The sequence below is a fragment of the Mauremys reevesii genome, linkage group 3 (assembly GCF_016161935.1).
Source record: "Mauremys reevesii isolate NIE-2019 linkage group 3, ASM1616193v1, whole genome shotgun sequence".
In the NCBI taxonomy this organism is placed as follows: domain Eukaryota; kingdom Metazoa; phylum Chordata; order Testudines; family Geoemydidae; genus Mauremys; species Mauremys reevesii.
In genome coordinates, this window is record NC_052625.1 from 208,156,988 (window position 1) to 208,181,383 (window position 24,396).

At 51.7% G+C, this 24,396-nt stretch overlaps 1 protein-coding gene across 3 annotated transcripts in view; it reads left to right on the forward strand.

Moving 5' to 3' along the window:
- The window catches only part of GCKR (glucokinase regulator), a 39,058-nt gene extending 14,909 nt beyond the window's left edge, over positions 1-24,149 (forward strand). For all 3 annotated transcript variants that reach the window (XM_039532306.1, XM_039532307.1, XM_039532308.1), the window contains 13 exons: positions 1,264-1,317; positions 2,416-2,510; positions 2,910-3,015; positions 6,949-7,067; positions 7,330-7,428; positions 8,481-8,578; positions 10,524-10,600; positions 11,544-11,640; positions 18,596-18,693; positions 19,627-19,710; positions 19,914-20,063; positions 21,290-21,424; positions 22,307-24,149. In XM_039532306.1, the coding sequence (XP_039388240.1) occupies positions 1,264-1,317; positions 2,416-2,510; positions 2,910-3,015; positions 6,949-7,067; positions 7,330-7,428; positions 8,481-8,578; positions 10,524-10,600; positions 11,544-11,640; positions 18,596-18,693; positions 19,627-19,710; positions 19,914-20,063; positions 21,290-21,424; positions 22,307-22,474 (1,380 nt within the window). In that variant the 3' untranslated portion in view covers positions 22,475-24,149. The remainder of the gene's footprint in view (positions 1-1,263; positions 1,318-2,415; positions 2,511-2,909; positions 3,016-6,948; positions 7,068-7,329; positions 7,429-8,480; positions 8,579-10,523; positions 10,601-11,543; positions 11,641-18,595; positions 18,694-19,626; positions 19,711-19,913; positions 20,064-21,289; positions 21,425-22,306) is intronic.
- Positions 24,150-24,396: the final 247 nt, after the last annotated feature.

The window sequence follows — 24,396 nt, forward strand, 5'->3', positions numbered from 1 at the left end:
CTGGCCGTTGAGAGGGGCCAGGGAACTGGGGCCACAGCTGAACACTGGGGACAACAAACAAAAAAACAGGGATGGGAGTAAAGGTCACAGGGTGAAAATCAGGCAGCGCCCACTGCTCCCCCCAAAGGCATTCAAGGGGGCAGCGAGGCAGGGCACGGTGGAGGAAGGGCCAGAGCATCTGGCTTCCTCTCTCTCACCTCTGCCTGGGCAGGGTCTTCCTCTTTCCCACTGCTGTCATAGGTTTGTTCCCCACTTTGAACTTTAGCGTCCAAAAGGTGGGGACCTGCATGTACCCTTCTAAGCTTAAATTCTAGCTTAGATTTGATAGCGCTGCCACCAACCAAAACTATAGTGTTTTGGTACACTTTCCATTCCCCCCAAACCTTCCCTGGGGAACCCAAGACCCAAACCCCTTGGGTTTTAACACAAAGGGAAATAGATCACTTCCCCACCTTTCCCCCTCCCAGACTTTCCCTCCCGTGGTCGTCTGGAGAGACCACACTGATTCAAACTCCTTGTATCTAAAACAAAGAGGGATTCACCTTCCCCCTCCTCTTCCCCCCCCCCACCTATCCCTGGTGAGTCAGACTAATCCCCTGGGGTCTCAGACAAGGGGGAAAAAATCACTCAGGTTCTTAAAAAGAAAAGCTTTTAATTAAAGAAAGAAAAAGTAAAACTATCTCTGTAAAATCAGGATGGAAATGCTTACAGGGTATACAGCTTATAAAACTAAAGGGACTCCCTCCCCCCTAGCATAAGTACAAGTTTCAGCAACCAGAGGTAAAATATTCTTTCAGCAAAATACACATTTGCAAATATAGAAAACAAACAAAAGACTAATCCGCCTTTTTAATTAATACTCACTATATTGAACAGAAGAGACTATTTCAGGAAGCTTGGAGAGCCTGGATGTAGTCTGGCCCCCCTTAGATCCAAGAGAGAACAACCCCCAAAAGAAAGAACCCAAACAAAGACTTCCCTCCACCGAGATTTGAAAGTATCTTGTCCCTTCATTGGTCCTCTGGTCAGGTGTCAGCCGGGTTCACTGAGCTTGTTAACCCTTTACAGGTAAAAGAGACATTAACCCGTAACTATCTGTTGATGACAACTGCTCAGGCAGGGAGAGGAGGGGGCAGCAAAGTACAAGGTCCCCTTGCCCACTCATCCCAGTGCCAGGACAGCCCCTTTCCCCGGCCCAGCACAGTGCCAGGGCAGCCCCTCCGCTCACCCGCACTGTACTGAGTTCTCCCATTTCCCCCCCAGGTCTGTGAGGGGAAGAAAAAAGTAGTTTTCATTGGAATTTCATGTGGTTTATCTGTAAGTAGCCAAAGGATTATTGCATATTTTCTGGGAGCAGAGTGGGTACAGTCAGGGTTAGGGGGTGCAGAGTGGGTGCGTGGTATAGTTGGGGTAGGGGGTGCAGAGTGGGTGCCTGGTATAATTGGGGTAGGGGGTGCAGAGTGGGTGCCTGGTATAGTTGGGGTAGGGGGTGCAGAGTGGGTGCGTGGTATAATTGGGGTAGGGGGTGCAGAGTGGGTGCCTGGTATAGTTGGGGTAGGGGGTGCAGAGTGGGTGCCTGGCTCACTTGGGGTAGGGGGTGCAGATTGGGTGCCTGGTATCATGGCGGTAGGGGGTGCAGAGTGGGGGCCTGGCATAGTGGGGGTAGGGGGTTGCAGTGGGGGTCTGGTACTGTTGGGGTGGGGGTACAGAGTGGGTGCCTGGTATAGTTGGGGTGGGGGTGCAGTGGGTGTCTGGTACAGTTGGGGTGGGGGGTACAAAGTGAGTGCCTGCCATGGTTGGGGTGCGGGTGCAGAGTGGGTGCCTGGTACAATCAGAGGGGGTGGTGCAGTGGGTGCCTTGTACAGTTGGGGTCGGGGGGTGCAGAGTGGGTGCCTGGTACAGTCAGGTGGGGGGTACAGAGTGGATGATCACAGAAGGGGGAGACGAAGTGGGTACCTGCCATAGTCAAGGTTTGGGAGGGGAGCCGAGTGGGTGCCTGCCAGGGCCGGCTTTAGGCCGATTCCCTGGAATCGGGCCCTGTGCCTTAGGCATCTTTTTAATTTTTTAATTTTTTTTATTCACCCGGCGGTGGGGATGGTCCGCTCCGGGATTCGGTGGCATTTCGGCGGTGGGGGGTCCTTCGGTGCCACAGAAGACCCGGAGTGGACCCCCCACCGCCGAAGTGCTGCCGAAGCCCCAGACCACCGCCAGGTATTCGAATCGGGCCCCGCCGTTCACAAAGCCGGACCTGGTGCCTGCCAGGGTGGGGTGGCTTACGGGGTGCTCAGCATGGGGGGCAGATAGAGTGGGGATTGCAACGTGTCTTGGTTTGCCCTGGTCCGCTTTATGGCAGCAGGCAGGGCGGACTCTGATCTGTGCTCAGCCTGGGGGTCTCACTGACTCTATTTGCTGCAGGCGCCTTTTGTGGCTGGACAGCTGGACTTTTGCATGAATAACCTGGACATTTTCTTGCCAGTCCTGGTGGGATTCAACCCCGTCAGCATGGCCAGGTAACAGCCAGCATGGGAGCAGGGAAGGGGCACCGTGGGCTCAGTTGCTCCCCCTGCCCTAGACAAGGGACTACACAGGCCCTGATGCTGGCATCTCAAGCCCAGAGCTGGATCCGAGTCCATTTCCAATGAGAACCAGATCATGCTAAGGCGGGACGTGCCAGTCAGCCTCCCACGTTGCCTCACCCAGTTCCCTGAAAAGCTATGGGGTCCCCTGGAGCAGGGTGGGAAGCCCCTGGCAGGGCTGAGGGCCAGGCCCTCTCACGGGATGTCAGGGCTGGGGTCGTTTGTGGAAGCCTTGGGCAGGGCTAAGGGCCAGTCCCTCTCACGGGGATGTTAGTCTCTGAGGCAGGGTGAGGTCCCTGTCCCAGGCCTGATTGCAGTGGGTCTCTCTTGCAGGAATGAGAAGATCGAGGGCTGGCACTCTACCTTCCGCCAGGTGGCTGAGCGGATGCAGAAGCTGCAGGAGTCACACAAAGCCTTTATCCTTAATCCCGCTGTGGGGGTAGGTGACAGGTTCCACCTGGGTTTTGTATCCTCTCCAGAAAGCTGCCTGGAAATCCCCTTTGGGCTGGGCTTCTCCTCAGTGAAGCGCTGTCCCTAATGTTCAGCAAGGAGTTCTGGTGAGACAGGGCCCGCAAGCCAGCAGGATCAGTTACAGAAGACTGGGGAGAAAGGGAGTGGGAGTGCGAAAGAGCTCTGCAGATCCCTGGGTAGAGGGCCCAGGACGCTGCGATCAGAGCAGCCCAGCTCCCACTCGGAGCCGACCTGCGGGGGCCTGGATCTGATACGTGTGAGTGCTGCTTCTGAACAGGCTCCAGGACTGGGGTTACACCTCACCCCACTGGCATGTCAATAGCACAGGACCAGAACTCAGGCAGTAGGGTGGGAGCTCCCCCGCTAGTGGGGCTCTACAGGCCTCCAGCATTTATTTGTTACCCCTCCCATGCACAAAAGGTGCTTTGGGATCCCTGCACAGGAGCTTCCCAGGTGACAACAGGAAAAGCAGATGAGGTGAGGCAGGCCAGGGCAGGGCAGGAAGGCGGGTGAGCCAGGCCAATGGGAGCACTGCTAGTGCTGGGAGACAGCTCTGCCTTCAGCCTTTCAGCGTTGCTCTTGTGGTCTGTGTCTGTGCAGCAGGCAGGATGGGGACGGGAGCTAGAGCTGTGTGTCACAGTCACAGGAGGAGCTGAAGGGATTTCGCCCTCCCCATCCCTGTCCTCAGATGCCCCAGCAACCTCTCGGACTCTCTCAGTTGAGCAGCAACCTGTGTGGTTTATTTACATTCCCACCACCAACCCCAATACAGTCCCAGGCAGCAATATTCTAGACAGGGCTTCTCACCCGTTAGCCCTTTCCCTCAGCGCTGATGGGGAACAGAGGTCTGTGAACAGACTGAGACAAGCTAGCCGAGCTCCTCTCCCTCTGTCCCCCAGTACTTCCTTCCTGTCCCCCCCCTTTTATACCCCTCAGCTGATGGACTAATTGGTTCATCCAGCCTCCCAGCCATTAGCTTACACGTTCCCAGCAGCCTTTTGCAGGTGCGCTGACTGAGGCCTGGATTCCCAGTAGGTGCAAGCTCCCAGAACTCTGGTCACAGGTACTTGTTCCAGCTCCATTGGAAGTGCTTCCGGCAGGGCTAGCTGTGATCTGCGTGCAGACTGTGCTGTGTCCCAGGAGCCCCGGCTCTGGGCTGATCTCCCAAGTTGGACAAGCTGGAGTGAGAGACTGAAACTCAGCGGTTTCTGACCTCGGTTCAGTGTACCAATATGTTCTAAGGAAAGCAAGGAGTGAGAACAGCAGAATAGGACAATGGATTTCAAAAAAGCAGATTTTAAGAACTTTAGATAACTGCTAGGTAAGGTCCCATAGGAAGAAAATCTAAGGGATAAAGGAATTCAGGAGAACTGGCAGTTTCTCCAGGAGAAACTTGGAAAATAGGAGACTCAGCTTGGAAGAGAGGAGACTAAGGGGGGCTATGATAGAGGTATATAAAATCATGAGTGGTGTGGAGAAAGTGGATAAGGAAAAATTATTTACTTGTTCCCATAATATAAGAACTAGGGGCCACCAAATGAAATTAATAGGCAGCAGGTTTAAAACAAATAAAAGGAAGTTCTTCTTCATGCAGCGCACAGTCAGCTTGTGGAACTCCTTGCCTGAGGAGGTTCTGAAGGCTAGGACTGTAACAGCGTTTAAAAGAGAACTGGATAAATTCATGGAGGTTAAGTCCATTAATGGCTATTAGCCAGGATGGGTAAGGAATGGTGTCCCTAGCCTCTGTTTGTCAGAGGATGGAGATGGATGGCAGGAGAGAGATCACTTGATCATTGCCTGTTAGGTTCACTCCCTCTGGGGCACCAGGCATTGGCCACTGTCGGTAGACAGGATACTGGGCTGGATCGACCTTTGGTCTGACCCAGTATGGCCGTTTTTATGTTCTTATGTTCTTAGACAATATTAAAGGCACAATTGCAAACTTCTCAGAGTGAAGGAAAGATAGGATGAATAGTAAGAGGTCAGTATGGCTTCATCAGGAGCTCTTCAATGACCTGAAAATGAAAAAAGAATTCTACATAAAAGGTCAGATTGTTAAGGAGGAGTACAAAAGAATGGCCTGGGCATGTAGGGACAAAAGCAGAAAGGCTAAGACACAAAATGAGTTATACGTAGCAAGGGACATAAAGGCAATAAGAAGAGATTCTTTAAATACATTAGGAACAAGAGAAATATGAAGGAAAAGTAGGTCCTCTACTTAGCAGGAAAGGAGAGCTAATGACTGATGACATCGAGAAGGCTGAGGCCTTTAATGCAAGACTCAACACAATAGTGTTGAGAACTCGTGGAGGATGGGTGAGGTCCCAGAGGACTGGAGTGGGGCAAACCTAATACCAGTCTTTAAAAGGAGGAACAAAGAGGATCCCGGGAATTATAGATCAGTCAGTCTAACTTTGATACCTGGAAAGATACTAGAACAAATTATTAAACAATTAGTTGTAAACACCTGGAGGATAATAGGATTATAAGGAATAGCCAGCATGGCTTTGTCAAGAACAACTCATGCCAAACCAACCTAATTTCCTTTTTGATAGGGTTATTGGACTGGTGGATGGGGCAAAGCAACAGATATGTATCTTGATTTTAGTAAGGCTTTGACATAGTCCCCCATGACAGTCTCATAAGCAAACTAGGGTTATGTGGTCTAGGTGAAATTACTATAAGGTGGGTGCGAATCTGGTTGAAAGACCATACACAAAGAGTGGTTATCAATGGCTTGTTGTCAAACTGGATGGGCATAGCTAGTGGGATTTCACAGGAGTCAGGCCTGGGTCTAGTACTATACAATATTTTCATTAATGACTTGGATAATGGAGTGGAGAGTATGCTTGTAAATTTGCAGATGACACCAATCTGGAAAGGGTTACGAGCATTTAGGAGGACAGGATTAGAATTCAAAACGATTTTGACAAATTAGACAATTGGCTTGAAATCAACAAAATTAAAGTCACTAAAGACAAATGTAAAGTGCTACAGTGAGGAAGAAAAAAATCAAATGCACAACTATAAAATGGCGTATAACTGGCTAGGTGGCAGCACTGCTGAAAAGGATCAGGGGGTTATAGTGGATCACAAATAGAATACGTCAACAATGTGATGCATTTGCAAAAAAGGCTAATATAATTCTGGGGTATATTAACAGGAGTGTTACATGTAAGACTCTGGAGGTAATTGTCCTGCTCTACTCGGTACTGTTGAGGCCACAGCTGGAGCACTGTATCCAGTTCTAGGCACCACTCTTTATAAAAGATGTGGATAAATTGGAGAGAGTCCAATGGAGAGCACCAAAAATAATAAAAGGTTTAGAAAACCTGACATATGAGGAAAGGTTACAAAACTGCGCAAGTTTAATCTTGAGAAAAGACGACTGAGGGGGACCTGATGACAGTCTTTAGATATGTTACGGGCTATTATAAAGATGATGGTGATCCATTGTTCTTCACATCCATTGAGGACAGGACAAGAAGTAATTGGCTTCTCTGCAGCAAGGAAGATTTAGGTTAGGTCTTAAGAAAAGCTTTCTAACTATAAGGATAGTTACGTTCTGGAAGATGTTTCCAGGGCCAGTTGTGGAATCTCCATCACTGGAAGTTTTTCAGAACAGGTTCGACAAACACCTGTCAGGGATGGTCTAGACAGTATTCTTGGTCCTGCCTGAGGGCGGGAGTCTTGACTTGATGACCACTCAGATCATTTCCAGCCATACATTTATATGATTCTGTGGAGTACCTGCCTGGGATGGGGCTGCTTGGAAGATGGGCTTCCGTCCCCCAGGATGGGGTGCACAGGGAGTGGGGTACACTCAGGATGGGGGCTTGGGGAGTGGGTTTGAGCCCCGGTGCCCATATGTCATTCAGTTCTCTCTCTCCCACTGCCTCAGCCTGAAGGCATCAGTGGCTCCTCACGGATGAAGGGCGGAAGTGCCACCAAGATCCTGCTAGAGACCCTGTTGCTTGCAGCACACAAGACAGTCTCCAAGGACGCTGACATCTCAGAAAAGTAAGTCTCCAATTACAGAGCTAGTAGGCTACACTGGGCAGGCAACCTCCCCCAGTGCCGGAGTCCCCTGATGTGACTGGGCACACAGCTGGCCTATTGTTATGCTCGGGGATTGGCTGGGAACATTGGTGTCATGCTGGGACATTGGGAAAGGACCTCCACGCTTGACTGCTCCTGATCAGACTGTGAATGGCAGTAGGGCAGACAGGAGCTTGGCATGCACAGGTCCCTTGAGTCCTCTCCATGTTCTTCCCATGTCTAGATGCCTCCTGGAAATCCTGAGGACATATGAACGTGCTCACAAAGTCACCTATGCCCAGAGCAAAAAGATCGCTGCCTTGGTGAAGCAAGCAGGCACCAGGTGAGGTGGGCAGGCATCTCCATTTCTGCTGGAGAAGCTGGGGTTGGGGATAAAAGGAAAGGGGAGAGGAAAGACATGTAGGGTGCAGGACTACTCAGTGAGCAGTGCATGGGGGTGTGATGGGGTATATCAGACCCTCTGAGGCCCCCTGCTGGAGGCCTCGTGGTCCTGGCACACCCCGTCCCAAAAAAAAAAGGCAGTAGAGAGGTCCTCCAAGCTACCTAGAGTGGCTGTGTGGGACACAGCCAATCGGGGCCCAGCAGCCTAGTATAAGAAGAGCTTCAGGGCCAGAGGCAGTTCAGTTCCTTGCTGGAGCTGTAGGAGTGTGGCTGGTGGGTGGAGCGACAGAACCCCAGACATGGCAGTGCTGCCAGAAGCTGGGGAGAGTAAGGAGGAGTCCTGAGCTGGTTGCTGGGATTCCATTAGGAAGGGTGAAGATGGCATGGGGCCACAGGGAAGTAGCCCAGGGAATTAGAGAAGCTGTGCGATATAGTTAAAGGGACACAGCAGATGGGTGCTCTCTACAGGGTCCCTGGGCTGGGACCTGGAGTAGTGGGTGGGCCTGAGTCTCCCCAACCCCCCCCCATTAGCCACTGGTGGGCGAGTGGCCGGGGCAGTGAGGCACCCAGAAGGGGAACTGAAATATAGTGTCCCAGCTGGAGAGCTGTAGCCAGGAAGCCCAAGAGAGCCAAGACCTTGTCTCCAGGGAGGGAGCCCTGGGCCGCTGTTCTATCCCAGAGCAGGGACAATCTGAAAGAGAGAGCAGCACACATACTTGGCCAAGGGGATGCTCACAAGGGGTGAATGCACTCCGTTATGGGGGGCAACAGCCAATTAACACCCAGTAACCCCGCCATGCTGTGCTCTGCTCTGCTTCTACTCCCCCAAGCAACACTGGTAACCCCCTGTGCTGTGCTCTCCCTGACCCCTCAATAACCCCCATGCTGTGCTCTCCCCTGACCATGTCCAGTAACTCCCAGTGTTGTGCTCTGCCCCTACCCTCTGAGCACAGCTCTGCCCCTGAGTAACCCCTCTGTGCTGTCCTTTCCCAGCTTGCAGAAGAAGGCCTGTGTGTACATAGTGGGTTGGCACACGCTGGGCATCATTGCCATCATGGACGGTGCTGAGTGCATCCCAACGTTTGGGGCAGGTAAGCGAACTGGCTGTGTTGGAAAGAGCCCTGATGCCTCTGGCAAAGGGTCCCTGTGTTGTGGGAGAGGTGTCCAAGCTCCTTGCTCTGAGCTCCCCCTGCACCCAGCTGTTGATCTATCGTAGAGTCAATTGCTTGACCACCCTTTGGTTCATTATAAAATATATTCAAAAGACCAAATAACCAATATCAGTCAGGTTTATTGCTCTAAGCAAATAATAATATAGTGTCACCGTGCCTCTGTGGGTCACAAGTAGGGTGACCAGATGTCCTGTTTTTAAAGGGACAGTCCCGTTTTTGGGGACTTTTTCTTATATAGGCGCCTATTACCCCCCACCCCTGTCCTGTTTTTTCACAGTTGCTATTTGGTCACCCTAGTCACAAGTGAGACTAGCAGATGCAGGACAGACTGGTGAGAAATAGGGCAGACACACCCCAAAATTCTCCCATAAAATATACGCATCCAGTAAAACTTCTGTCTCACTACACTGGCTAAGCAGAAGTCAGAAATGCAGTCTCCTTAGGTATCCCAGTCTTTGTTTCAACACCCAGACACTAGACTTAAGGATGAGTGGTTATTTAAAACCAGTTTAATCAACCAAAGGGTTTTTCTGATCCCAAACAACCAGCCACAAACCCAGGTCAATATATCACTTGGATCTTACCCAATAATCAACTATTGCCAATCCTTTAGTATCTTACATCTAAAGGGTTATTTTTAAGAAAAAAGAAAGAGGTGAGAGTTAAAATTGGTTAAAGGAATCAAATACATACAATGATGACAAAGTTCTTGGATCAGGCTTGAAGCAGTGATGGAATAAACTGCTGGCTTGTTAAGTCTCTGGTTGCTTCCAAATGATTGGAAGGTCCTCAGTCCCTTGCTTAGAATGCTCCTGTTAGTATAAGTCCATAGTTCAGAGCTCAGAACAGGAAAGAGGCAAAATGGAGACATTTCCCAGGCCTTTTATAGCTTCTGCCATGTGAAGGGAAAATCACTGTTCCAAGTAAAGCCCTCAGCACAGTTTGTGAAAAAGTTCAGGCGCACAAGATGGAGTTCAGCACCACATAATCTAGTCACATGCCCTTCCATGCTTCGATGAGTCATAGCAGCCATTGCCATATTCTCAGAACATCCTCAGGAAAGGCCATTAGTGGAGATAAGTTTCTTCCATGGCCCAGTGTTCATTGATGGGCCATCAGCTTGAATAGTCCATTCACAATGTGCTGACTAGACTGGATGTAAACTATGGGAGCAAACACATTTGAAATACAGGTACATAGTCAATATTCATAACTTCAGATACAAAAATGATACATGCAAACAAATAGGGTAGATGCTCCATGGGTTATGCAAGACCCAATTTATGCAAATCCACACTTATGGAAAAAGTTCCATAAGCTAGAAATATAATGGTTGGAGATATGTTTCCGACTTATGCAAAATTTGAGTTATGCAAGGCCTCCCCTTCCCCCCCCACCCCCCCCAGCCCTTGGGGATCCAGCTTGGTAACATCTTGCCTGCCAAAGGCCCCCTGAGCAAGATTCCTGGGGTCTGTGGGGCAAGGGGTCTCTGTTCTGGATCCCTGGGGACTGGAGGGCCAAGGGGTCTCTGAGCAGAAACCGGGGGGGGGAGGGGTCTCTCTGAGCAGGATACCTGCAGGTGAGATGCAAGAGTCTATGAGCTGAATCCTGGGAGCAGGGGGTCAAGGGGTCTGCAAGCAGGAGCCCCAAAGAATTGAGGGGAAGGGTTCTCTGAGCAGGCTTCGTGGGGGCTGGAGAGCAAGGGGTGCCCAATCTGGGTCCTGGTTTCTCTCTTAGCTGGATCCTGGGGTCTCCAAGCTGGATCTCTGGCCTCTGGGATCCTGCAAAGAGACCCCTTGGCCCACAGCCCCGTTCCCTCTGCCTCTGGTTCACTCACTTGCTTTCCTGTTATTTTCCTGCACAGACTATAATGACGTGCGAGGCTTCTTGATTGGGGATCGCAGTGAGATGTTCAACAAGGAGGCAGATCTGATAGCACAGGTAGGAGCTGGGCTGCAGTACAGGTGAAGAGCAGGGCCCTGGCTGTCAGGGTTATTCTAGGTGTGTGCTGGGTTCGTTGGAGCGGATTCTGCGGGAGATGAGATCTTGCTTGGCCTGGTATGAGAGGGCTGGGAGGGTCAGGGAGTTCTAGCTGATTTTGAGCCCTGCCCTTGGGTAGGTCCTAGGTGGGGAGTAAGTCCTGGGAGTAGTTCTGACCAGGAGTCCAGGGCTGGACTCGGCTGGGGTGGCTATCAGGCAGGGTCTGATCTGAGGTAGCTTATGGGTGTGATGAACCTCATGGTCTTGGATGGGTGCTGGGTGGGGAGTGGGTACCGGCCTGGGGCGCATGCTGTGGGGGCATGGTGGCCGCTGAGTGGGTGGTGATTCTGTGTGCCCATGCCTCTGGTTCCCAGAGCCTCCCAGGCTGATGGGCAGACAGGGACTGATACCCCTGTGCTCCCTGGTGTCAGGGAAGGGAGGAGTGCTGCTAAGTTGGGGAGCAAAGGAGGAGTCCCCATGGCGGGGAAGGAGGCCCCAGTCTTAGGGACTGGAGGTGGAGTCCAGATGTCAGGGAGGATGAGGGGCCTGGTCTCAGGGTATATGGGGGAGCCTGGCTGGTGAGGGATACAGGGGGCCCTGATTTGGGGGAGGTTAGGTGGGAGGTCCCAGTGGTAGGGTGTGGAGGGGGGACCCTGATGTTAGTGGGGGCATGGGGCCTTGGTGTCAGGAAGATGGGGGGGACCTGGAGTCAGGCAGGAGAGAGCCGGGGAAGTCTCAGTGTTGTGAAGGGGATGGTGCCTCCCATGTTTGGGAAGGGAGGAGGGGGTTCTGATGTTGGGAATGGAGAGGGGCCCCAATGAAGGGGTGGGCAGGGGGGCCCATGTGTCAGGGAGTGTAATGGGAACCCTAGCACCATGTTAAACAGGCTCGCTCTCTCTGGCAGGGCCCGCAGTTCGCCTTCTCTCAGGAGGACTTTGTGAAGACGATTCTCCCATCACTGACTGAGCTCGATACTGTTCTCTTCCTCTTCACGCTGGATGGTGAGGAGTGGCTGGGAGCTGAGGGAAGGGGTCAGCACTAGTTGTGGGGGGAGAAAAGGAAGGCGCTTTTGTTCCCCTGCTGGGCACTACCCTTTGCTGAGTGATCACGTCAGCCTCTTGCTGTGATTTATCCCGCCTCACCTCTCCCTAGTATGCTGAACGATTGAAAAGATTGGGGTTCTTGTTACTTTGGAAAAAGACAGGTAAGAGGGGACATGATAAAAAATTATGAAAAGTATCTAAAACAATGCAGGGTCTTGAGATGGGAGATCGAGAGTATCTGTTCTCCCTGTCTCATAAGACAAGAATGAGGGGGAAGCTCACTGGGCCTGAAAGGCAGCAAAGGAAATGTTTTCCCACAAGGGGCTTGTGGAACTCCCTGCCACATGACATAACAGGCTAAGAGCCTGGCAGGATTCAGAGAGGGGATAGACGTTCCTATGAGCATGAAGAATATCCAGACTCATCAGAGGAAATACTAACTCCCAAACTACAGCTTGGGATTGGCCATGAACCATCAGGCTCCAGGGCATGAGCGCCTAACTACTGGGGCTGGGGGAACCTTCCCCTGGGGCAGGCCACCTGGTCACTGCACCTTCCCCTGAAGCAGCTGGTGCTGGCCCCCGTCGGAGATAGAACACTGGACTAAATGGATCCTGGTCCAGTCCACATGGGCAGTGTCTGAGTCCCAGTGGTGCTGGCTCATGGTAAGCTTGGCCTGTAGTTACGGTACTAGCCTAAGACTCAGGAAATCTGGGTTCAGTTCCCAGTTCTTCCACAGGCTCCGTGTGACCTTAGACAAGTAACTTCCCTTTCTGTGCCTCAGTTCCTTATGTCCATACAAATCGTTCTGTCACAAGGGGCTGTGAGGGTGAACTCAGTGCACTGTGGTCTGGGCTGTGTAGATGCCTAGATCGATAACTTTGTGGTTAAGAATTGATACTGTCAGCGGCAGGGCGGCGGGGTCACACTCATCTTTTGCTTTGGGCCTTTGTCTCCAGATCCATTTCTTAGGACTGTGGAATTTGTATGGGGTGCTGTTGGTGGGGTTTGCCTAGGGCCAGTTGGCTGGTCTCCTATCAATGCACTGATGTCTCATAGACTTTAAGGCCAGAAGGGACCATCATAATAATCTCATCTGACCTCCTGGACAATGCAGGCCACAGAACCTCACCCACCCACTCCTGTAATAGACCCACAACCTCTGGCTGAGTTACTGAAGTCCTCAAATCATGAGTTAAAAGACTTCAAATTACAGAGAATCCACTTGTTACACTAATTTAAATCTGCAGGTGACTCATGCCCAGAGGAAAGAAAAAACAAAACAACCCCCCCCCCCCCCAAAAAAAACCACAGGATCTCTGCCAGCCTGACCTGGGAGAAAATTCCTTCCTGACACCAAATATGGCGATCAGTTAGACCCTGAGCATGTGGGCAAGACTCACCAGCCAGACTCCTGGGAGAGAAAGAAAGAATTCTCTGTAGTAACTCAGAGCCCTCCCCATCTAGTGTCCCAACACCAGCCGTTGGAGATATTTGCTGCTAGCAGTTGCAGATCGGCTACATGCCATCGTAGGCAGCCCCACCATACCATCCCCTCCATAAAGGTATCAAGCTCAGTCTGGAAGTCACTTAGGTTTTTTGCCCCCACCGCTCCCCTTGGAAGGCTGTTCCAGAACGTCACTCCTCTGATGCTTGGAAACCTTTGTCTAGTTTGAAGCCTAAACTTGTTGATGGCCAGTTTATATCCATTTGTTCTTGTGTCCACATTGGCGCTTAACTCATATAACTCCTCTCCCTCCCTGGTATTTATCCCTCTGATGTATTTATAGAGAGCGATCGTCTCTCCCCTCAGCCTTCTTTTGGTTAGGCTAAACAAGCCAAGCTCTTTGAATCTCCTCTCATAAGCTATAATAACTCCTTGCTTAACGTAGTTATGTTCCTGAAAAATGCAACTTTAAGCAAAACAATGTTAAGCGAATCCAATTTCCCATTAAGAATAAATGTAATTAGGGGTGGGGGGGTGTTTAGATTCCAGGGAAATTTTTTTCACCAGACAAAAAACTATATTTTATTTTTATATCTATATCTATATCTATATCTATATCTATATCTATATCTATATCTAATAGATATAGATAGATATAATCTAGATCATAGAATATCAGGGTTGGAAGGGACCTCAGGAGGTCATCTAGTCCAACCCCTTGCTCAAACAGGACCAATCCCCAACTAAATCATCCCAGCCAGGGCTTCGTCAAGCCTGACCTTAAAAACCTCTAAGGAAGGAGATTCCATTGCTTTTAAAAAGATCAGGAAGTTGAGACAGCAGCTGTGGCCAGCAAGCTCTCTCCTCCTGAGCCCTGTCCTGTCCCCACCCTGCTCTATATGGAGAAGGGGTAAGCGGGAGACAGGAGCAGTGGGGAGGGGGACACCCTGACATTCCCCCTCCTCCCCGCTCCCCTGCACAGCAAGCAGGAGGCTCTTGGGAGCAGCTCCAAGGCAGAGGGCAGGAGCAGCACATGGCAGTAGGGGGAGGGACCATGGGATGGTCTTCCAAGAAGAAGGATTGCTAGGCAGAGATGGGCTCCACCTCACGAAGAGAGGGAAGAGCATCTTCGCAAGCAGGCTGGCTGCCCTAGTGAGGAGGGCTTTAAACTAGGTTCACCGGGGGAAGGAGACCAAAGCCCCGAGGTAAGTGGGGAAGTGGGAGACCGGGAGGAAGTACAAGCAGGAGACTGCAAGAGGGGAGGACTCCTGTCTCAGACCGAGAAAGCGGGACAATCAGCGAGTTATCTTAAGTGCCTATACACAAATGCAAGAAGCCTGGGGAACAAGCAGGGAGAACTAGAAGTCCTGGCACAGTCAAGGAACTATGATGTGACTGGAATAACAGAGACTTGGTGGGATAACTCACATGGCTGGAGCACTGTCATGGATGGATATAAACTGTTCAGGAAGGACAGGCAGGGCAGAAAAGGTGGGGGAGTTGCGTTGTATGTAAGAGAGCAGTATGACTGCTCAGAGCTCCAGTATGAAACTGCAGAAAAACCTGAGAGTCTCTGGATTAAATTTAGAAGTATGAAAAACAAGGGTGATGTCGTGGTGGGAGTCTGCTACAGACCACCAGACCAGGGGGATGAGGTGGACGAGGCTTTCTTCCAGCAACTAACAGAAGTTGCTAGATCACAGGCCCTGGTTCTCATGGGTGACTTTAATCACCCCAATATCTGCTGGGAGAGCAATACAGCAGTGCACAGACAATCCAGGAAGTTTCTGGAAAGTGTAGGGGACAATTTCCTGGTGCAAGTGCTGGAGGAACCAACTAGGGGAAAAGCTCTTCTAGACCTGCTGCTCACAAACAGGGAAGAAATAGTAGAGGAAGCAATAGTGGATGGGAACCTGGGAGGCAGTGACCATGAGATGGTCAAGTTCAGGATCCTGACACAAGGAAGAAAGGAAAGCAGTAGAACAGAGACCCTGGACTTCAGAAAAGCAGACTTTGACTCCCTCAGGGAACTGATGGGCAAGGTCCCCTGGGAGAATAACATGACGGGGAAAGGAGTCGAGGAAAGCTGGCTGTATTTTAAAGAATCCTTATTGAGGTTGCAGGAACAAACCATCCCGGTGTGTAGGAAGAAAAGTAAATATGGCAGGCGACCAGCTTGGCTTAACAGTGAAATCCTTGCTCGTCTTAAACGCAAAAAAACAGCTTACAAGAAGTGGAAGATTGGACAAATAACCAGGGAGGAGTATAAAAGTATTGCTCAGGCATGCAGGAGTGAAATTAGGAAGGCCAAATCACACTTGGAGTTGCAGCTAGCCGGAGATGTTAGGAGTAACAAGAAGGGTTTCTTCAGGTATGTTAGCAACAAGAAGAAAGTCAAGGAAAGTGTGGGCCCCTTGCTGAATGAGGGAGGGAACCTAGTGACCGAGGATGTGGAGAAAGCTAGTGTACTCAATGCTTTTTTTGCCTCTGTCTTCACAGACAAGGTCAGCTCCCAGACAGCTGCACTCTGCAGCGCGGTATGGGGAGGAGGTGACCAGCTCTCTGTGGGGAAAGAAGTAGTTCGGGACTATTTAGAAAAGCTGGACGAGCACAAGTCCACGGGGCCGGATGCGCTGCATCCGAGGGTGCTAAAGGAGTTGGCCGATGAGATTGCAGAGCCATTGGCCATTATCTTTGAAAAATCATGGCGATCGGGGGAGGTCCCGGATGACTGGAAAAAAGCTAATGTAGTGCCCATCTTTAAAAAAGGGAAGAAGGAAGATCCAGGGAACTACAGGCCAGTCAGTCTCACTTCAGTCCCTGGAAAAATCATGGAACAGGTCCTCAAGGAATCAATTCTGAACCACTTAAAGGAGGGGAAAGTGATCAGGAACAGTCAGCATGGATTCACCAAGGGCAAGTCATGCCAGACTAACCTAATTGCCTTCTATGATGAGATAACCGGCTCTGTGGATGAGGGGAAAGCAGTGGATGTGCTATTTCTGGACTTTAGCAAAGCTTTTGATACGGTCTCCCACAGTATTCTTGCCAGCAAGTTAAAGAAGTCTGGGCTGGATGAATGGACGGTAAGGTGGATAGAAAACTGGCTAGATCGTCTGGCTCAACGGGTAGCAATCAATGGCTCCATGTCTAGTTGGCAGCCGGTATCAAGTGGAGTGCCCCAATGGTCGGTGCTGGGGCCGGTTTTGTTCAATATCTTCATTAACGATCTGGAGGATGGTGTGGACTGCACCCTTAGCAAGTTTGCAGATGACACTAAACTGGGAGGAGTGGTTGATATGCTGGAGGGTAGGGATAGGATACAGAGGGACCTAGACAAATTAGAGGATTGTGCCAAAAGAAATATGATGAGGTTCAACAAGGACAAGTGCAGAGTCCTGCACTTAGGACGGAAGAATCCCATGCACTGCTACAGACTAGGGACCGAATGGCTGGGCAGCAGTTCTGCAGAAAAGGACCTAGGGGTTATGGTGGACGAAAAGCTGAATATGAGTCAACAGTGTGCCCTTGTTGCCAAGAAGGCTAATGGCATTTTGGGTTGTATAAGTAGGGGCATTTCCAGCAGATCGAGGGACGTGATCATTCCCCTCTATTCAGCACTGGTGAGGCCTCATTTGGAGTACTGTGTCCAGTTTTGGGCCCCACACTACAAGAAGGATGTGGATAAATTGGAGAGAGTCCAGCGGAGGGCAACAAAAATGATTAGGGGGCTGGAGCACATGACTTATGAGGAGAAGCTGAGGGAACTGAGATTGTTTAGCCTGCAGAAGAGAAGAATGAGGGGGGATTTGATAGCTGCTTTCAACTACCTGAAAGGGGGTTCCAAAGAGGATGGATCTAGACTGTTCTCAGTGGGGGATGATGACAGAACAAGGAGTAATGGTCTCAAGTTGCAGAGGGGGAGGTTTAGGTTGGACATTAGGAAAAACTTTTTCACTAGTAGGGTGGTGAAGCACTGGAATGGGTTACCTAGGGAGGTGGTGGAATCTCCTTCCTTAGAGGTTTTTAAGGTCAGGCTTGACAAAGCCCTGGCTGGGATGATTTAGTTGGGTTTGGTCCTGCTTTGAGAAGGGGGTTGGACTAGATGACCTCCTGAGGTCCCTTCCAACCCTGAGATTCTATGATTCTATGAACTGAACTGCCAGCAATTGGTAGCCTGCTGGGCGGCTGCTGCACAGGGAGCTGATGGGCGGGGGGGCTGCCGGTCCACCCTGTTTCCAAGCCCCCACCAGCTAGTTGCAATGGGCTGCTCTTCCTGCAAGCAGTGGACAAAGCAGGCGGCTGCCAAACAATGTTATAAGGGAGCATTGCACAACTTTAAACGAGCATGTTTCCTAATTGATCAGCAACTTAACATTGAAACATCGTTAACCAGGATGACTTTAAGTGAGGAGTTACTGTATGTTTTCCATTCATCAGATCAGCCTAGTCACCCTTCTCTGCACCTGTTCCAGTTTGAATTCATATTTCTTAAACGTGGGAGGCCAGAATTACACACAGTATTCCAGATGAGGTCTCACCAGTGCCTTGTATAATGGTACTAACACTTCCCTGTCTCTACTGGAAATACCTTGCCTGATGCATTCTAAGACTGCATTAGCCTTTTTCATGGTTGCATCACATTAGCGGCTCTTAGGCATCCTGTGATCAGCCAATACACCCAGGTCTTTCTCCTACTCCATCACTTCCAACTGATATGGTACCAGCAAAAATTCTTGTTGTTAGTCCCAAAATGCATGACTTTGCACTTAATTAAATTTCATCCCATTTCTATTACTGCAGTTTTCAAGTTCATCCAGATCTTCTTGTATGATAATCCTGTCCTCCTCCATATTGTCAATACCTCCCAACTTTGTGTTATCCACAAATTTTATTAGCACAGTCCCACTTTTTGTGCTAAGGTCAGTAATAAAAATGTTAAATAAGATTGGTCCCAAAACCAGTCCCTGAGGAACTCCACTAGTAACCTCCTTCCAGCCTGACAGTTCACCTTGCAGAATGACCCATTGTAGTCTCCCCTTTAACGAGTTCCTTATCCACCTTTCAATTCTCAGATTAACCCCCATCTTCTCCAGTGTAACTGATAATGTCACTGCAGTCTAGATCTGTCATGGCAGAGCCAATCACACTGGGTCCTTTGAGCTACAGACAAACCAGGAAGAGGGGTGCAGCTGTTCTCTGACCTACCCCAGCTGCAAGGCTTGGGAGGGAGTCTATGGACCAGTTACCCTCTTACCCTGGAGTTGTAGCAAAGAAAGTAGCAAAGAAAGTGAATGAGACAGAAGTAAGGTAGACGTGTGTGTGTGTGTGTACACATGTCTCTGGATGTTGGTATGATGATCTGGCTGATGTGCAAAGGGCCCTTGACTCTGACTAGCTCTGGATCTTCCTGAATGACTGTCCAGAGCCTGGTTACCCCAGTCTTATGCTCCCGCTTGCTTTAAGATGACCTCGCAGAGGTGGAGAAGCTTGTGGTTCAGGTGAAGGAGAAGACATCAAATGTCCAAGCACTTTCTCATGCCACTGTTGGGCAGTACCTTCCGGTGAGTAGAGAAGGCTCTTTGTCTCCATCCCAGGTGAGGGAAAGGTCTTGTGGGAAATTGAGCTTGTGCTCATGTAATTAGACTGTACCCTGGTGCATGCCTAGAGGGGGCAGAGTTGGGGTTGCCTTCATTCTGGAATTCCAGAAGGGAGTGGGTCTTGCCCCACAGTGGCACTGGGTGCCCCTGGCGCTGTACTAAGTTGCAGCAAGGCCACACTGCCCCCAACCAGACCTCAAAGGTCAAAGAAAAACAAAAAAAGCAATCTGCAGCCTATACTTATCAACAAGTTCCATTCCTATCTAATAAGGTATTTCTCACCCAATGGTTAGTTCGTCCAGCGCTTGTCCCCACTGACTCAGTCCCTTCCCCTAATGGTTACCTACTACCCGATTTTATAGGGACAGTCCCGATTTTGGGGGCTTTTTCTTATATAGGGTCCTATTACCCCCCACCCCCTGTCCTGGTTTTTCACACTTGCTGTCTGGTCACCCTATACCTACTTGGGACAATCGTCTGCTCTTATACAGTCTTACTCCAGGGGGCTCACTCTCCCCAGAACTCTCAGAGTTTGTTTGGCTTTGTAAATCTCCAGCCTGCATCTACTCCAGACAGCAAACACAGGCTGTCTGATGAGTGTTCATGGTTCTCCTGTTGATTGGGTCAGCTCTCAGACTGCTCTCCCTCAGGTGCTAGTTTTCACTCCCAACAGATTTAGAACACAATGTCCTGTGTTAGTTAACTCTAAAATTGTTTCCTATATAAACATCTCATAATAACCAGGACAGTCAGCTAGAGCTTAGCTTTCGGCAGACCAAACACAACTCCCTTCGGTATAGTATTGAGAAAACAGTGGGACTCAGTATCCCTGCCAGGGCATGCCTGGGCACGTCTGTGTCACAACAAAACTTCTGTTTGTATCTTTATCCCCACCAGGCCTCCCTCAAGAAGCTGTTTCCTTCCATCATGAGCATCACGTGGCCCATCCTGTTCCTGGAGTATGAGGGGAATTTTATCCAGGTAATGCATGAAAAACCTGCTTTGGATCCTGAGGTTGATTCCTAGCAGGGTGCCAACTGACTGGACTTTTGTGATTTCTGAGGTAAGTGAGGGGTGGCTGCAGGGCCGTGGCTCCCCCGGCTGCTGCAAGGCTGTGGTTCCCGCTGGCTGGCAGTTTGTGGCTGCCCCGTTCACGGGGATCTGTTTTTCTGTATTTCACACAGAAGTTCCAGAGGGAGCTCAGCACCAAGTGGATCCTCAACACAGTCAGCACCGGGGCCCATGTCCTCAAGGGCAAAATTCTCCACAACTACATGGTGGACCTGAGAATTAGCAACTCCAAGCTCTTCTGGAGAGCGGTGTGCATCCTGCAGGTACTAAGGCCCAAGGCAATGGCCTAGTGAGGGAATAAGAAGGTAGCAGCATTACCAGTTATTACTTCAGAATGTAGGGGGAGGCTCCAGTTGTGGGAAAGGCAGGAAGCAAGATCAGTAGCTAAGGGGGTGAGGGGGGAAGACTCCTGGTGTGGCCCTTCTCTGGACATTGGCACTGCCCCCAGTGGGACCTCTTCAAGGCCAGGCAGAGCACTACAGCCCAGTAGCCGACCCTCCCGTCCTCCACCTCCCCCATCCTCTGTACCATGGCTGGGAGCCTAATCCTGAGCATGAGAGAATCTCATCACCAAGATGAAACAGTGCACCACAGTGCACTGCTAACCCACCTGTGGGACAAAGCAGATGTACTTGGCCCACAGTTTATATGGGAGAGGCCCAGCAGTATGAGCATGGTGAGCGTGTGTACCAGGCCATGACAGAGCATGTCTTGATGTCCCTCAAGCTGTCTCCATGCTGTGCCCTGCTCTGAGGCAGATTGTGAGAGGCAGCCAGCATGTTGCTGGAGCTTGGTGGTCACTACTGGGCCTGGGAATGGGAGGTTGGAGATGGGACAGAAGTTGAAGAGGTCTCAAGGTTGAGTTTTGGCATTTCTTGGGGTTGGGGAGGGATAGCTCAGTGGTTTGAGCATTGGCCTGCTAAACCCAGGGTTGTGAGCTCAATCCTTGAGGAGGCCACTTAGGGATCTGGGGCAAAAATTGGTCCTGCTAGTGAAGGCAGGGGGCTGGACTCGATGACCTTTCAAGGTCCCTTCCAGTTCTAGGAGATTGGTATATATCTCCAATTATTACCTTGCCCAGTTACCTGTAACCTGCGCCCTTCTCTGTGCTGCCCCTGCCCAGCTCGTGTCCACACACATGTGCACATACGCACCCCCATTCACCCAACCCTGGCTGGGGCTGTCATCTCTGGTGTCATGCATGACTCTGAGTTTGCCCATCCCCCAGCCAAACCATGTAGATTTGGGACAGACAGGAGCCAGCCCTGCTTTCCAGCCATTCTGGCTGTCATCATCTCCTTCTCAGTGTTACTCACCACTGGTGCGCTCCCACTCCCCCTGGTTCCCTGGCCTGCTCAGGATCAGTGCACGGGACCCTGCAAATGCCCCTTGCTAAGCCATGTGAGAGCCACTCCAGCACCATCCCTGAGCTGCACTGAAATGGAATCTGGTCTCTGTCCCTGCTCTGACTGGCATGCTCTCCCCACAGCGGTTCACGGGGCACTCCCAGGCCAGGTGCCTGGAGGGCCTGCTGCAGACCATATATGACCCTGAGGTGCTCTCAGATGACATTCGCAATGCAGAGCTCTCCAAACATATTGCAATAGCAACGGAGAAGAAAAAGGTAACAAGGCCCATGCCCTGTCTCTCATCAGCACCCCACCTCATGGTGCCATACACGGTGGGACCCCAGCCCTCTGGCTCCACTCTGCTCAGATGTGCCGCTCAATGGGCCTGATGCAAACTCTGGCACCTGTGACACTCGCACAGGGACACGCAGCAACAGCTTTCGAAGGCAGGAGACCAGGGGTGGCTCTAGAAATTACGTGGCCCCAAGCAGGGCGGTGCGCTGCGCTGCCCTTCCCCGGTCCCGCGGCCGGGGCAGAAGTGTCTGCGGATGGTCCTGTGGTCCCGCGGCTCCGGTGGAGCATCCGCAGGCACGCCTGCGGGAGCTCCGTCTGAGCCGCGGGACCAGCGCACCCACCGCAGTCATGCCTGCGGGAGCTCAAGCAGAGCCGCGGGAAGAGGGGACCCTCCGCAGTCATGTCTGCGGCAGGTCCGCTCGTCCCGGGCTCCAGTGGACCTCCCGCAGGCATGACTGCGGAAGGTCCGCCAGAGCCAAATGCCGCCCTGCCACGAAATGCCGCCCCACGCGCCTGCTTGGCGCGCTGGGGTCTGGAGCCGGCCCTGCAGGAGACAGAATTTCAGGTGGTTGGTGTGGGGCAGAGATTGGGGGCCACCTTCCAAAAACCATTGTCCGTGCTGGGGCTTCTCCTCGCAGAGGGGGTGAGGCTCCCAAGAGGCACCAGCAGACAGGTTTCCCCCTGGAAGAGGGGGAGGCCACCCCCAGATGCAAGTGGGGTGCTGATGCCCCCAGATCCCCAGCAGGTGGCGCTCCCCTTAGCACTTGCACACCAGGGCCTATGCAACTGGCTGAGCTGCTGGGGAAATGACGGGGTGAGCACCCCCCTGCCTGATTCTGACGCTGTCTCCTCTTGTCTCCCAGGTTGTCCCCACAGCCCTTCTGTGCCTGCTGCGGAACTGCTCAGTGCAGGAGGCCCAACTGCGGCTTGACACCTCCCCGTCCATCCGAGCAGCCATTGAGTCCTCACTGAATGCTCCGGGGCGCAAACGGGGTGCAGACAAATCAGACTCCACAGGCAGGAGCACATAGGAGGCAGCACCCATCCACTAAGGGGACTATGGGGGGAGGGAAGGGCCCAGCATCATTAACTTGTGTATGGATCCAGCAGTGCATGCTGGCCAGGCAGCCACACTGTCTTCCAGCCAGGGAGAGCCGCCAACTCCCTGAACAAGAGCAGCAGCTGGGATCTGGTGAACACAAGCAGCACCCACCTAGATTGGGAGCCGAATGCTGTGGGCTCTCCTGTTAGCTCCTGGTGGGAGGGGACAGATTACCTGGAGGTGGGAATCTTGTGTTGTCTAGGAGCCTGAATTTCCATGGCGGACCATGTGCTCCCCAGGGGCCTGGATTGCTCTGGGTGAGCTAATCTCTGGTGGATGGGGGAGTGGGGGGGTATCATCTTACCTTGGGGAATCAGGGTGTGGGATGCACTGTAATCCTTTGAGCAGGTCAGCTGTTCTCTCTGCTCTCGGGAGGAGGAAGAGTCACTCTGTGATGTGAGCTACTGGGGGAAGTTGTTCTGTAATCCCCAGAACATGGGGTGGGTTGTAGGTGTGTGGGGTCAGGTGAGGCTGGATGTTGTCACCGTGTGTTTAATCTTTTTTTAAATAAACTGTTCTGTGTTTGCCCAGCTGTCTGTGCTGTCAGCTCAGCAGCTGTTTGGGGCTCATGGGCGGCTCCCCAGCTTGTGCAAGACCAGAGCTGGCAGCAGAGGGGATGTGTGCCCTGCCCACCTATCCCAAACTGCACTGACTGCCAACAGCCCACAGGGCCCCGGCACAGCCCCACCCCACCAGCAGGGGCTGGAGTGGAAGGGGAGTCTCTGCATTGTGGCAATTATTCACTGAGTGGCCGGAGTGCTAGGGCTGTCAAAACCCTTGCATTTGTCCCTGTGTCCAGCAGCTTCCATGCCCCCCACCATGGCAAAGTCCTTTGCTGCATTATCTCTGCAGGTGGGATGATGGATGTTGGAGCTGAAGGTTCGAGGTGAGGAACTTGCCTTGAACAGTCCTGTGTTCTAGAGCTATGGGGGCACCGCCTGCCTTTGCTTTAGGCATCACATCACCAGGACACTGACAGCCAGGAACTCTGGTGGGCATTGTCCTTGACTCTGTAATCAGCTCCCTCCTAGTGCTATCACAGCATCCCTGCACCTCCAAACGTGGTTTGGCTGCATTCTGAGAAAAACAAGGTTATGGCACAATTCTCACACCAGGCAGCAGAACTGAGCTTTCTGGCTGGGCTGGGCAGTCAGTCCATTCCTGGGCGTGTAGCCAGCATGGCATGGAATAACCATTCCCCTTTCCCCAGGGCCTCTTTAGCATTCGGCACCCTAGCATTCTGGCTGCTCTGCACCACCTGATCAGTAGAGACTGAGGGCCTAAGCTTCACCTCTGCAGTTCCCAACCCTGGGACCTGCAGGCTGCTCTAGCTTAGTCTGGATGCTAACACTCCCTGGGGCAGAAACAGGCCAGAGTAGTACCAGGGATTGTCATGAGGGAGGGTTTGTTCTAACTGCTAAGTCAACTCCTGCCCCTCTGCTGAGCTGATGGTCCTGTGGCTCCATGGCCAGACTGCCAGCAGCACGGCACAGAGTAGCCACCTCGTAGCCATGCCTGGCCCACAGATGGCAAACCGCTCAGGCCCAGCATGCACCTGCCAAGCCACATACGTTACTGTTCATCATCATCATCGCTTTGGTGTGTTGGAGCGAGTGGGGTGGGGGAGGTGGAGGAGTGCTCAGGAACATGGAAGTGGGGGGAAATGGGGCCTGTGAGAGCACATGGGTTCAGGCATGTGGGGAGGGGGTGTTGGGCATATGAGGGAGTCAGGGTGCATGAAGAGGAGGTGTTGGATGTGTGGCACTGGGGCAGCTGGGTATGTAAGAAGGAATGAGGGCAGGCCTGGGGAAAGAGGATGGCAGGTCCATGAGAGAGGCAGGCAGGTGGAGG